At 50.8% G+C, this 14,840-nt stretch overlaps 1 protein-coding gene across 6 annotated transcripts in view; it reads right to left on the reverse strand.

Annotated features, from left to right (window-relative positions):
* Nucleotides 1-12,958, reverse strand: part of Hr3 (Hormone receptor 3) — a 157,164-nt gene extending 144,206 nt beyond the window's left edge. For 2 of the 6 annotated variants that reach the window (XM_065450859.1, XM_065450844.1), the window contains exon 1: nucleotides 12,071-12,957. In XM_065450859.1, coding sequence (XP_065306931.1) covers nucleotides 12,071-12,140 — 70 coding nt within the window. In that variant the 5' untranslated portion in view covers nucleotides 12,141-12,957. Of the gene's footprint in view, nucleotides 1-10,121; nucleotides 10,370-12,070 lie in introns of those variants that run through there. The other 4 variants (XM_065450835.1, XM_070536840.1, XM_065450852.1 and 1 more) reach the window with 4 other exon arrangements.
* Between the last annotated feature and the right edge of the window lie 1,882 nt (nucleotides 12,959-14,840).

Consider the following 14,840-nt stretch of genomic DNA (forward strand, 5'->3'; position numbering starts at 1 on the left):
GGGAGCTCGCCTTTTTCCCAACATTCCTGCATGTACTTCGTTAGATAGCTAATGGAATCATCGTCTAAGTTTCTGAGCATTTTGTTCGTTACCCCGTCAGGGCCTGGAGCCGACTTCGTTCTGAGTCTTACAATCTCTGCTCGCACTTCCGCTTCTGTGATGGGGGCGTCCAACGCCTCGTTAGGCGCTCCACCATAGTCGGGCAGTGGAGTTCGCGATGTTTCCCCCACGAACGTCTCAATTAATTTCTTCATGAAATAATCATCGTTCCCTACGAACGCGTGCCTAGCTTTTGCCAATCTTATACCGGATTGAGTTTTCGAGCTTGCAGGGTCCAACAAATGCCGGAGGATGTTCCACGTCTTGGAGAGGTGCATGCTCCCCTCCATTTCGTCACACTTGTTGGCCCAATTTTGTTCGCATAATGTAAAAGTATAATCTTCGATTTCCTTATTGTGCCTAGCAATCCTTCTTCTGAGGTTGCGGTTCCATTTCTGATTTTTGAGACGACGTTCCATGCTTTGCTTAGCTACCCACATATGCAGAAGACGGCTGTCCGCTATCTCCGGGGCGTTATCCCCTTCGAGCGTTTTTGTCGTCCTTCTAACGTCCGATTTGAGCGCCGTCGTCCATTCCTCGATGTTTCTGATGGGCCCCAGTTCCTGCGCTCTCCTGATATCTCTAAAGCTATCCCATTCAACGACGGCCGGCGCGCGAGCCCTGCGCGTTTGAAGGCCCACTTTCAGTATGGAAACAATTATGTAGTGGTCGCTGCCAAAATTTTGATCCGAATTATGCCATTCTAGATCTTTAATGTTTTTCGAGAATGTTAGATCTGGAGATGTATCCTTACTAACGCTATTGCCCACCCTCGTTGCACTCTCAGGGTCCGTGTGCAGAGTGAGCCCTATGTCATGCGTATCTTCCCACAGCTGTCTGCCTTTCGGGCTTTGGTGCGGGTACCCCCATTCCTGGTGATGTGCATTAAAGTCCCCCACTATCAACAGTGGCTGGTTGCTTGAAATTTTGAGGGCCTTGCGAAGCAGAGCCCTGAACCTCACCTTCCTTTGCCTGGGTGAGCTGTATAAATTTAGAAGGAATAAACTAGGGTCCTTCTGTTTTCCGGTTAGAATTTCGACAAACACGTTCTCGATCTCTCTCGACTCTAAATCGTGTTCAATGGCCGCGATATTTCTTTTCACGAGTGTTGTGACCGAGGATTTCTCCCCCCTGCCACTATGAAATGCCTGATAACCTGACAGTTTTGCGGGTCCTCCAGTTTCCTGGAGGGCAATCGCCAAAGGAGTCTCATCTAATAGCGGAAGGTACTGTTGCAGAATCGACCGCTTGCGCCGGAAGCCGCGACAGTTCCACTGCCAGATTTGATTTTCATTTGCGCGCCGGGCCATTTTGCAGTTGCGTGACGATCTGTTCCATATTCTGTTGCCACCCGTTCATGGCGACCATCTCATTCCTTAGCCTTTGGCATTCCTCGGCCTGTTTCTGAACTGCCCCGAGGACAGTTTGAATTTGGATGTTGATATGGTTCATAAATTCATTCATCGTGGCCTCTAATCTTACCAAATTTTCGACCCTTTTTTCTATAGCCTGAATAGGGTCGGCGTCTTGAATTTTGCGTTTCGTTGGTGGCGGGAGGGACGCCTCTGTGACCATCTTATCCTCTCCTTGCGGCTGTTGACGTGCCGCTGGGGGGGTCATCTGTCTAATGGGTTGTTGCGGAGGAGGGGTTGCCTGCCTCTGTGATTTCTTTAAGTTTTGGATTTCGGACCGTTGCGAATCGACTATCCCCGTTAATTTTTCGACCATTTTCTTTAATTTCTCAATTTCCTCGTCCCGTTTATCCCTCTGATTATTTTCCTGGGAGACCTTGCCCGCGAAATTCACACCCTTACGCTCCTTGCTCCTACCTCGTCTCCATGGGTTGGCACGGTCCCTTGAGCTCGAGCGCCCCCTGGACTGGCTCCTGGCATGGGAACCGGAGCGTCCTTTGGGCGGCGGCGATGGTCTGCTCTGATTTGCTTCCAGTTTTGGGAAAGAGTCCTCGCGGAACTTGAAGTCTTTTCCCTCTTTGGGTTCGCGTTGTCGACTCTGATGTCCCCCACCAGTCGTCGTTGCTTGTCCCATCTTCTCCCACTGTCGCTTCTTAACTTCGTAGGGAGTGCGGAAGAGTTCTCGGCACTTGGGATCTCCTAGGGCGTGGCCTTTGCCGCACAGCTGGCATTTCAGCTCACACCTGTGGTCACTTGACGGGTTCTCGAGGCCGCAGCCCCGGCACTTGACGTTCGTCGGGTCTGGGCACACGTCAGCGCGATGTCCGAGTCGGCCACAGGCGACACACACTTCGTATTTTTTGCGGTACAGCTGGCATCTGTGCGGTGCCCCGTTGAGGTAAATCCACCTTGGCACTTCTTTCTCCTTGAAGAGGATAAAGATCGACTGTGAATCTTTTCCCAGCCTGCGGACGCCTCGAATCTCGGGGTTATCCTTGCGGTCTAGGCGGTACAGAATTTCTTCGATGGAGTATCCGAGTGGAACCCCGTGGATGACTCCCTTTCCGCAGTGCTCGAGGGTGGCCACGTAGGCGAACGTCTCCACTTGTTCTCCGTCGAACATGAGGTGTTTCACGCTCGCGTACTTCAGCTTCCTCTCCGCACTCGTAGTGATGACGAGAACGGAGTGCTGCTTCATATTTGGAGTTATTATATCTTCCTTCTCTTCGCGTGGGTTAATCCCCGCCGACATTTTGATGACGTCAGTCAGATATGCTGTTCCATATTTTGTAAGCTTAACTAAGCCGCCACGTGGTCGGAGAACAATTTTCTCGGCGCCGTCTGGAATGTGCGTATGCTGACGCTCGATCGACTTGGCCGCCATTTTCCTGCCTGCTTGCCTCTGCCGGGCTCGCTGTTTCGCAGTTTTGTGCCCGCTCTTCTCTAGCGGCACGTACCTTCCTCCTTCGCTAGCGTACCATTGTCCTGGAACCGAAGATTCCTCGGGCGTAGAAGTAATATACGTAAGCCTATTCAAGCTAACAAATTGGCTCAGCACGAACGAGCGCTTTTATACACAGGTAAGCTTATTGGTACGACCTCACAACTCTAGAGTATCCAGCGTTTTGTCGTGAGTCAAATCAATTAATCCGAACGAACAGCTACTACCTCAACCGCATTTTGCCTAAGGAAGAAGATGCTACAAGCAAATCAGCTCAGCGTTGTCGCAACTCGGCAGCAACTTCAAGCCTAATGCATAATGCTTTCGGGAAATGATAATAATAATATTTGGGGTTTTACGTGCCAAAACCACTTTCTGATTATGAGGCACACCGTAGTGGAGGACTCCGGAAATTCTGACCACCTGGGGTTCTTTAACGTGCACCTAAATCTAAGCACACGGGTGTTTTCGCATTTCGCCCCCATCGAAATGCGGCCGCCGTGGCCGGGATTCGATCCCGCGACCTCGTGCTCAGCAGCCCAACACCATAGCCACTGAGCAACCACGGCGGGTTTTCTGGAAATGAAGCTTTCGCAAATCGTTTGCCCTCGCTGCAACCTGCGCACACGTTAACGGAATGCGGCGCGCTTATGTGGAATGCCAAAGAGGGCTTCAGTGTGGAGCAGTTCGTTAAACAAAGAAAAGAAAAAGAAAAGGCGACCGATCTACCTGGCCGCATGGGAAAATGATAAAGCAACATATCCACTGCGACATGGAGAACCGTGGCTGCTTTCAGTGAAAGACTTACGAATGTCTGGCACACGCCGACAATAAATTTCGCCTCCTAGTCCTTGAAAAGAGAAACAAAATTTGAAGCAAGAACGGCAGCGAGTGCATTGACGATATAGCTTATAGCGGCTGTGGAAGCTCACTCTCCCTTCGACATGCTTCTCTGGTGCCTAAAAAGCGCCCGCCGGTTCTTTAGCCACAAGTGCACACGTTCAAAATAGGGTTGACATTTTCCTCTCGCCTGAGTACTGCAAGCACAAACGAACCGCGAAATCTGTTAAACGCCAAAGTCATGAAACTCGGGGAAATGCCCACAAAATCATTTAAGACGCACGGCTATATCGTGTGAGCAATGTCTGAGCAGTGCCACATGTTGTGGAAATAAGTTCACCGGGAAAAACAACCGAAGCCGTTTTTCGCGCGGGGGGAGACCGACTTATATTTTCGCGCCGGAGATCAGTAGTGTGCGCTGCACCAGATTACCTCTCCTGTGGCGGCCCTTTCGGATCGAAGACGCCTCGTTCTGTTCCGTATCCAGAGAGTAGTCACGGAGAGGCTGTTCGGAAAGCTTAGCGAGAGAAATTGCAACATTTGCGAGCGACCTGTGCGAGGCGCCACAGATCAGACAAACGGTGGAAGGAACGAAAGGAGCGCCGCGATGATGTCACTGGCGCCGTATAAGAGAGCAGCGCGTACGTGTGCTTACGCCTCGTTACCGAAAGCATATTCCTTCTGTAAAGCACGAGGTAGCGAGCCTACTTGCCGCCCGTAGTAGTCGTAGTAGAAAACTTTTGTTGTACAAAATGTGACGAGCAGTCTGCAGGCTGGTTGGGGCCCCTGTTCCAGGGCTCCACCGGGGTGCGCTCTTGGGTATGGCAGCGCCCCCTTGGCCGTCGCCTCCGAGCCGGAGAGCAAGGCCTTCGCCTCGCTTTGCGGTTTCGTGTATGTTTTCGCGAGGCGCCTCGGTGCCCTACCACGTGATGTGGTCTAGCGTGGGCTCGGCCCCGCACCACGGGCACTCATATGGATATCTATTTCGTGTAGGAGATGCAGGTGTGGTTAAGCTTTAGTTTGCGACCTCCTCCAGTTTACTTGTTCTGCTTTGCTTACTTTCCGATGGGGTGGGGCGAATTTAATTCGAGCCCTCCTGCAATGTTCGAGAATTGCCAATCGGTTCCAGCCTACTCGTGCGGGTTCAATGCCCGCCTCACTGTCGGGGTGGCACTGGTGTTTCGCGTGCCTGCTTAGAATATGACGTGCACACGACGTTGGAAATTCCCAACAGTGCAATCCCCAAACGCCGAACGGAGAGAGAGTGTAGGAAAAAGGCCGAGGGAGCTCAACGACACGCACAGCCGGTTTGCTACCCTACACGGGGAAGGGTGCTAAAAGACGAAAAGAAAGAAACAAGAAAGAACAGTGGCTGCCGCTTCGATCGGAGGTACACGTCGAAAGTACAGATCCTCCAGAGCCAAAACTTGCTATTACGTTATTGCGATCTCGAACACTGCAGCGCTCTTGCGCGTCTCCTTTTTATATGCCTAAACCACGTGATACAAATGGAGCCAGCCAAGCGCGTGTATGGCTCAGTAATACACGGCGATGTAGCACGATAGTAAATCGAGGCGCCGAGCACGAAGTTAAACACGTAAGAACAGCTTTGGCTCGTTATTACATACAAATGAGACGTGTAATCGATTTACGTAATATGTGTGTAATCGTTTGTGTAGTTAGACAGCGTGTTTATACAGCCTAAACAACGCCAATTTTGCCGGAGCTAGTGAACGTGTCAAATCAAGGGAGCGTTCTATAATTGAGGGTGAGTCGTTCGGGGCTTCTATTGATTCATCAGTTTGGCTACATACATGTCTCGAAATGACAGCCTTTGTAAGAGTTTGCTCATTACGCGATACATTTGACGGCGTCATAACGCTAAGCTCTACAGCGTGTTAAGACGTGAGCTGCAGCAGAGCAGACGACGAGCCGCATTTGAGATCGGGCACGAGCGCACCAATCAATTACGACAATGAACGAGGACTTGGGTGCGCATACGAACCGAAGCTCATTGCGCAAAACTTCACGTGTCCTGACATCGGCGCTCCAGGTGAAGCCTTGGGCGTTGTCGGGTTTAAACGTGACTGGTGTGCGTAAGAGCAGCTTGTCCTGCAGTCAGGAGCAGGAGTTGTGCAACGCGTCCCGGCGGCGAGTGCAGCGAGTAGTGGATGACCGACTCGCGACAGCCTCAGCTTTATGGGTAATATCCCGGTATCACGGCGTTGCCCTGTTCAGCAGCCGTTATTTTATCATCGTCATCAAGACAGTTTATTATTATCGTCAAGAAAGTAATATATGTAGGTGTATACAGGTAGATCCCCATAACTCGTGTTCGTGACAAGGGATCCTATAGGAAGTGTGCAATGAGGAAATTCACGGTAACAGAAAGTAAAAAATAAAAAAGTAACGGAAGAAGGAATACCTAGCAAACGCAGTTCTAGAAAAAAAAACGCAAATGAAAAAAAGACATTTGTGAATTCTTCAGGGACAAACCAACGCGCCTCAATGCGTAATAAGACGGATAACATTACGAACTTTGAGCAGGAAAGCCAGATGCGCCAAGTACGAAGCGCTGCTTCACATAAGAAAGTCCGACAAGAAAACCTCGAACAACCAGAAGGTTACTAGTACGACAGTATGCTCCGCTTCACCACGCAACGAGGAGTGCGACTTCATATCGGCGCCCCGGAGGACAACTGCAGCTATGCCGAGGGCGGCTGTCTGCTGCGCAAGGGCCCCGAGCGTGTCCACCGTGCACGCGTATCGGTGCATCTGAGCGCGTAGACGATTCAGCCGGCGTTATCTGGTGACTTTTCTGATGAACCGATACGCATACATATTCGTGATCCCCATCGGCTCACCTTGCTTGACCTTGATGAGAGACACTGCGTAGCAAGTTGGTGGCCTTATTGCTAATCGCGCGCTGTCCATTGAAGACTCGCTTGAATGGAAACACAAGGCGTGCGATGTTGTGCATCTTACCAAATCACGACCCAAAACGAACCCCTGCCGCGTCTTCGTCCTTGCATTTTTGATTTAAAGTACATTCGTCACACATTAGTACAGGAAAAAAGAAAGAAGTGGAGCCTTGCACACAGTACAACAGATCACTAGGGGCACTATATATGTACAGCGCATTACACCAGAGAAAGTACCAAATATTGGGGCAAGTTCACATGAGCAAACAGCAGATTATGAACACATTTCGTGTAGTGACTGTACAGGACAGTCATGTTACAATCACGGTAGTGACTACTCTAAATGATCGTTAGCATGTCACTGACACATCGCACTCTGGCCATGCATATCGCATAGCAGGATATGCCCGACTTATCAAGTGTTTTACTCCGCTGCAATATTTTTCTTGTCACTTTCGTTTCCGTTATTTTTTTCGACATTCCTTAGTCGCTGCAGTTTATCTTCGATTAATGGGATAGTCGGTCCTTCGGTGGCTTATTTCCCAGGTCTGTCGTCGTTTAATAAACAGCTTTAGCTCCCGCAGACAAAACATCACAACGAACTCCACAAAAATCACGTGATGTGAGTGATTTATTCCGATGAAATCGAAAATGTTGGCAACTATTGAGTCGCCGGCTTCTCCACAAAGGATAAAATGTTCAGCTATCAAAGGACGATAACGTCGGGTTATCCGATAAAAGTTCCGGCCATAAAGCACATTTCGTAAACGTGCTTAAACAGTCATTATAGAAAAATAACACGGCGACAAAACGGCTAAATCAGCACTTTCTGCTTATTGAGAAGGAATCGTATTCACAATACAGTAGAATCGTGTTAAATGAGTTAAACGGAATTGTCGCTTAAATGGAACAGTCGGTTCGTTGGTGTTGCGATAAAAATAGAAAGAGAAAATGAAGTTCGTTGAACGGACACTGCAGGTGAACGGAACTAAAACAGCAAACGAAATTGAACGGTCAACCTGAGCGGCATCGCGATATGCATCGCTGTTTGGGCGGATGCTTTCCTATTGGTGTTTTCACGTGTTCGCTTTGTCGCCAAGGTGACTTTTGCTGGCTTTTGTTAGTGCAGTGGTCGGTGTGGCTCTGCCGTGATGGTGCCTGGCTGTGTTTTCTTTATGTTGGCAGCGTTGGTAAGCGGCGAGCTTGCTTAGCCTTTGCTTCGAAACGCACGCAAAATACGTTCTCTCTGGAGTGGCTGCTTCAGTAAAACGGCTTTTGTTGACTAAGTTATTTCTTTTTATGGCCTTTACTGCTGCTAACTCCAGTGAAAGTAGAACCATTGTAAGAAGCTTTGTAATCAAATTTGATAAACCAATTATTTGCTGTTGGCACTGACGTACCTGCCCCTTTCAAAAGAGAATATTATGTACCTTTGAGCTGGATGTCTCGGTAAATGGAACTCCTGGTGCACGGAACTTGTTACCCTGAATTCTAGTGAGTCCATTGTAATAGCTAAATTGAGATTCGAAGACGGCTCCCTGGTGGAAAACTGCTTTTAATTGATGCAGCAAGCTCGCCTCGATACTACGCGTCCCTTGTAGCGTTCTTATTCTTGGGGCTGGATTTCCAGGTCACTATTCCAAAAGTCGGGTCATCGTCCGTCACTATTCAGGCTCAATGTCTCATAACTGCAATGCGCAGCGTTCTCTCACCAAGGCCCCTTACACGAAGTGATTCAGGGTTCCGCGTACTGTACAACAATAGCTGGCTCCTCAGATAGAGATTAAAGAGAGGAAATGCAAGGAGGCGAACCATAAGAGGAAATCCCGTTTGCTACCCAGTATACTAAGGGGTGGGGAAAGAGAAATATAAGGAGATAAAAAGGATCTACGGATAAGTTTCTGCAAGGGGAGATTTGTGATATATTCAAGCATCTACAAATCCCGGCGCTTCTGTTTTGGCCGCACGCGGCAAGGTTTCAGATTGCAGTAAAGAATGTTCGATCCGAACTCGCAATGACTAAGCCCATGTGAAATTGATGGACTGGTGACTAGTTTGGATGATATCGGCAAGTGGTATGGTGAGTGCATTATATGGGTGAGTGGTGCTGCGATATGCAGGCGGCCGATGCACACGAAAAGAGAGAGTGGGAGATAAAGAACATATGCTACAGACATGACTAGAGCAGCAGAATAAGAGTGCGTAATGCTCCAGTACACTACGGTCACAGAATGAGCGGAACAATGGCCCATTCCTCCCTTGTCGTAGCAAGTTAGCACCTCAACGTCTGCCCGGCCTACTTTCGCTCGCATCTTATCTTAGCATTCTGTACGTGCGCGTAGCAACACGAGCGACGCAGTTTCCGTTCGAACAGACGATGCTGCTGCCTACCGTTACTGGGAAATGTGCGAACAAGACCTTTCTGAGTTCAAAGGCGCCAGAGATGAGCGCTGTAGAAGATATGCAGTACGACAGCAAAATCACGGCCAAAGTTGACCACTGTGGCGCTTGGACGTTGAACGTGTCCAAACAAAGGACCAAGAGCAACAGCGGACCACTGGGCGCCGTCGAGGAAAATGTCAGTTTCGTGTCAGCGCTCAGTGAAAGAAACGGCAGCCCTTCAATTGCGAGCGGGCGCGTATTGCCGCCAAAGGCACCTGCGACACGTTTCATAATCCCACTTCTGCCAGCAGGTTCCCCTGCCTCGCTGCGTTAAACCAGCGGCCAGCAGTCCGGACTGCTCCTTATTTGCAGTTTTTTTTGCAGTTTTTATTTTTTTTTCCTTACTGAGGCCTGTTTCTTCCTCGGAAGAGCACTATGAAAAAGAGGTGCGGCAAAAGGCAGTGCACGACTTCCGGCTGAATTCGTTTTTCTTTCTTCTACGTCACCCCCACCCAGACATGCCAGATCCGTCGACAGCCGCTCGAGTAGGCTCCAAGCGTAAGATACGGAGAGTGTTAGAGCCGAGAAAGGGTCACAAAGCGAGCTGCATTCAACGGAAACGATCACTTTCAGGAAAAAGAGAGAGAGAAGCCCATTTAATCGGAAGTGTTAAATGCTGCCGCAATGAAAAAGCGCCCTGAAAAAAAGGGAGCCAAGAACGGGACAGCCCGCGGCGTTTCGGCGAGGGCCGAACGCGGGTCACGTGACGCGGCCGTCCGGTGCACTGCGTGCCGTTGCCTAGAGCCGCGTGGGCGTAAACACAGCGCGCACGCCGCCGCGCCACTGCGGACACACGCGACCACCGACGGTAGCGTTGTGGCTCGGCTTACGAAGCTGCCCGGCTCAACGCGTGGCGTTGGGGGAGAGCCTTGAGCGTTTGCGCAACGAGAGACGTAATGGACGGCGGCGTCGGGCCCTACGGCGCCACCAAAAACAAGACCGCGGTGGCAGGCGAAGGACACTCACCCGCCATGCACGGGGGCAGCGTAGCCCTTTCCGGCGTCGCGTGGACGTTATTCAGGGCATCTCGGACGAAGGGGCCATGTTTGCGGGGGCACAGATGGGTGAGCTCGTTCGGACGGTGGCAGGGAAGCAGACGACACCGCTACATTGCGACAGTTAGGAGCGGAGGGCGGCGGCGCGGGAAAGAAGTCGCGAGGGCGAAGGCACGCTTCTCCGGCAGCCACCTCCTCGCTCGAGGAAGTGGTGCCGTAGGGGGGCTTCACCGCTCAAAAGGCGAAGCGACGCGAAACGGAACACGGGCTTGTTGTCAATCCGCCGGGCTCTCTTCGCACTGCCTCTTTTCTTTTGACTCCGCGCAAACACGCCGGCCCTTCAAAGATTGGCCTTTGTGAGCGCTTAATTGCGGGTCCGCTACACCGCTTCGGTGGGCCCCTCGTGTGCGCGGCTGTGTGTGTGCGTTGTTTACGAGCCAATATCGATTCGCATCTTCCGCTTCGGGGAAACGCGTGCTGCGCGATTCCCTCCGCGAGACGGCGGCGAGATTGTTACGCGCGCGAAATAAATAAATATAGAAAAAGCTACCCTCTCGCGACGTCGCTTCCGGGTTTCTCGGGATTGAGGCGGCGGAGAAATGGGCGCAGCTACACACGGGCAGCAGGGAATGTAGAACGTGCTCCCGGTAGAGCATCGGCGCCCCCCGGATGGTTACGTATAGGAACACAATTACGGCGATTAATCAACACTTCGCATTTCGGATCAGCGGACTACGAATGAGATAGCGCTGCCGGAGACGCCCTGGAAGCGTCGCATAAAATTATTTTAGTTACAATCTAGATAACTGGTGAATACGTACAAGGGCAAACGGGCTGCACTATTCAGCGCGATCTGTTTTCGAGCGAACGAAACGTTTGCCGCATGAGTAACGGTCGCAAAGACAGCGTGTCGAGAAAATGTTAACAAAGGTGTAAACGTTCGCGGAAGGATCGCATTTACGCGCAGGCGGGGATTGTACAGCTTGGCATATATCAACCCTTGTCATTAAAACGGTGGATAGATGTGCTATCACGCTCTCACATATATGCCAAGTGACAAGCATACACGAGGAGCAGCAGGTTAGAATGTGGAACCGAACAAGCTGCGTGCTAATATATTTGTTAATGTAATGCTACAAATATAAAAACTTCAATTTACTGCCTTAGCCCATGCGGTACGTATTTCTGCACAAAATATTGCTTCTGGAACACTTCGATCCAGTAGTAGAGGAATATGTGTGAACGCGATTGCTCACAGTGGTCGGATATCCATAAAGAGGGTATAGATTACACAGCTGGCCACCAAAAATCGTTTAACACATCAGTTGCCTTCCCGCGCTACAATTCTTCACGGGAGAAGGATCTGGAATAGGTAGCGTCCGTGTGACGGCTTCTCAGCCGTGCGTTCGTGGGCAGCATTACAGTAGCGTCTCGTAAGGTCGCATTCGGCCACATTTCTTGCGCCCTCAATGCGTCCCAGCGACCGCGGAAGTTCGCCGTCTCTTTGCGCCGAGAGCGACCGCGTGGAGCGGAAACCGGTGATCGCTCATTACGCAACTGGGGTCGCTTCGAAGTAACGGCGACGAACGTCTAAGGGCAGCGGCGTCCCTCGAGGTCTCCCGCGACTGTTGCGCCGAGGCACGCGAAACACACGTGAGTGACACTGGCACGGAGTGGTAGCGCAGCTCAGGCTGCAAGAGGTCAGCTAATCCGTAAGTGTTCTCTCTGTATCTTTCAAGTTGAAATTGCCAAAGCGATGTCGGTTTCTGCAACGGCAAGCAGTGACGGCTTTCAACGGAGCGAACAAAAATACCGGCGATACTTTATAATAACGAAACAAGAACTCTAAAAAAAATTATAAAAATGAAAAGCGACTGCACGCGCACCAGAAGGTGTAAAAAAGTAGTAAGAAGGACCCACCTTTGATGGAGCCGGACGATGTCTGGGGCTGAACCACCTCGACTTTAGTGTAGCTGTTACTCCAAGACATTTGACAGTTATCGTCGATAGGCTGAGGTCAGATGGGTACAGGGCTGCAGGAATCCAGAGCGCCGGCAATCCGAAGTCTGGGGGGCCCACGCATCGGCGCGGGGAGCGCGTAAACCCCCGAACCAGCACCGCGGCGCTCGCCAAACACCGTACTTGGCCCCCTTCGGGCTGACGGCACGCGTCCGCACTGAGGTTGCGCGACGGACAAGCAGGGCAAAAACAAAAAATGTGGGCAGGAAAAAGGAGAAGAAAAAAATAAAGGGGGGTAGGGATGCCAAGGAACACGGGGCGCGTAGGGTACGTCGTCTAGTCACGTCGCATCATGGCCGAAGAGAGCCCTCGGCGCCCGGGCCAAGCACAGGTCGTCGTGGTCGGCGGTCCCGTTGGAGAACGGCGGTGCAATCCCACACATGCGCCGAGCTCAGCGGAGGTCAGCTCGGTCACCAACACACAGCACCACCGGCGCGCCGCGATCGAGGTGAATCACTGCCACGGCGATTCACCCGCGATGGGAGCAAAAGAAGGCAGAAAACGATGTAATCACACGAGCAAATAGAACGGGAGTCGTTGATTTCTCCGGCTGACGAACGGACGCGCGCGCACAGAGCGGCAGTTATGCTGGGGAGTAGCCGGAAGAAAACAGACCGCTGCGCGTCAGCAGGCGTGGCACGGCAGTAGCAGACGACGAACTCTGGCTTGGGAGCGCGGCGGCGAGCGACCGCTGCGAAACGCGGAAACGCAGTAATCCACCTGTGCGCGTACCGCCCGGCGAGCGGCTGTGCGGCAGTGTGCCGGGCCTCGTTCGCCAGCCGGGACAGTGCGGCTCGCCTCCTCTCGCCTTCCTCCTCTCCAGAATCGGGTGCGTGCGGCGGCGAGTTCACTGCGCCGCGTAGAGGGGAGGCCGCGAGGCGCCGCGGCGGCCGCCGCTGCCGTCGATCACGAAGCCAGCGAGCGATCGCGTCTTCGCCGCAGCACGCGGCAGGCGCCGCGGGAGCGACGCGAAGTCCCCGGCCGGATCCGTGAATCCGCAGTGATCCATTCAAAGCGCAGTGCTTGCAGCTCATGCGCTGTGGAAATGAAACTGGACGAATTACCGCGCTCAATGGCCGCGTGTGCAAACCGAAGCTGTGATGTTATGCGCTCGCGTACCAGGAAAATTGCATTTGAGCTTGAATTTAGTGCGCGCAGGGCATCTTTACCAAGCATATGTCTATTTCGATGACTGTGTGCCGTAATGGTTTCATCAGTAATTAAATGTCGTACATAAGATCTAATAAAAGGAGGATAAGAATGATGACCCGCTGAACCGAAAAAGAAAATGGGTACGCTCTGCAAAAATGCTCGAAAGCCCCTACGCGAATAACCGGAGCTTGTCCTGCCAGTACGAAACCGCCCTGTAGAAAATGCGTTGCTTCAAGGACTTCGAGGTCGAGAGACCAATGCTTTTCTGTTCACTGGGCATCCAAACTGCGATAGCATTTCCTTTTGCACCACTTCCCACCAATTGTCGTCAGATATAGTCACTTTCTAAGTGGCTTCGATACTTTTGGCGGGAACAATATATGATTTGAGGAGGCCGCTGGGATAGTTTCCCTTCACTGAGGAAGTCCCCATCCTATTTGTTTCTTTCTGTCAATATCATCGGTCTCCCAGATGCGCAAGTGCGACATGGGAGCCGCTTATCCGGTGTCATGGGCCGCCGCGCTTTTACGTGGTTCTCATATATAGAACGTTCACATATATAGAATTACTAAAAGCGAAACCCGTCAAAACGACCGCGTACCTTAAAAACGTCTGCCTCGACATCAGTTCTCCCATACACAGTTAACGTTATTGTTTCAGTTTGCGTTGTTTGTTTGTTTACGTCTGTAAGGTTCTTTTCTTTTTTTTTGCTTTAGCAGCTTGTATTGTCCATCTACAAGTACCGAGGCAATCAAAAGGAAGTGGTGAAGTTCTCATAAATATTAAACTAACACCATTTTACTTGGATTCATGGCAAAAGATTTTATCTCCCAAATCCAGCCATGCACGTATAATCGATACGAGTGATTCCATCGCAATACAAGGCGCGTGAGTAACCTGGCAGCTACAAAGAGCTTAAAAGAAGCCGACAGAATCACAGCAAATCGCACCAAATTCATCTATTCATAAAGTTTGCACGATTCATTCTGAGGTTGCGTTAAAATGCATATTTATAGGCACCACTTGAACACAAAAGGAACCTATACTGCCACATTCTTATTTCTACGTATAAAGAAAGCAATATGCATAAAGGTATAAAAACGCAAGGAAAATATAACTGAGTTTCCACAGTAGCGCATGCATCTTTCTAGCTATTCGCGGTCATATTGGAGGTTCGGGGAAGAAACGAAGATCTGAAGTTTGCACAAAGCCGCACCAATAATCATATACCCTTACTTACAATACAGCGACGTCAGTGTACTTTAATGCTATCATGCTTCATTGAAAAACCAAACTATCACATTGTATTTTCTGCATCCTTCGCTAAACCGTAATTTGTTCCGTCTTTCTTTCCCTCTTCCCCTTCCCCCAACGCCGAGTAGCTGGCTAGAGGAATATATTTCAGGCCAACCTCTCTGCATTTCGTATCATTAAACTTCTCTCTCTCTCTCTGTTCCCTCTTTGAATCTTCTTTTTTTGCATAATGCGCACGGGTGATAAAACTTATTCGCGTGTCTCC

Source organism: Dermacentor albipictus, chromosome 4 (genome assembly GCF_038994185.2).
Source record: "Dermacentor albipictus isolate Rhodes 1998 colony chromosome 4, USDA_Dalb.pri_finalv2, whole genome shotgun sequence".
Taxonomy (NCBI): domain Eukaryota; kingdom Metazoa; phylum Arthropoda; class Arachnida; order Ixodida; family Ixodidae; genus Dermacentor; species Dermacentor albipictus.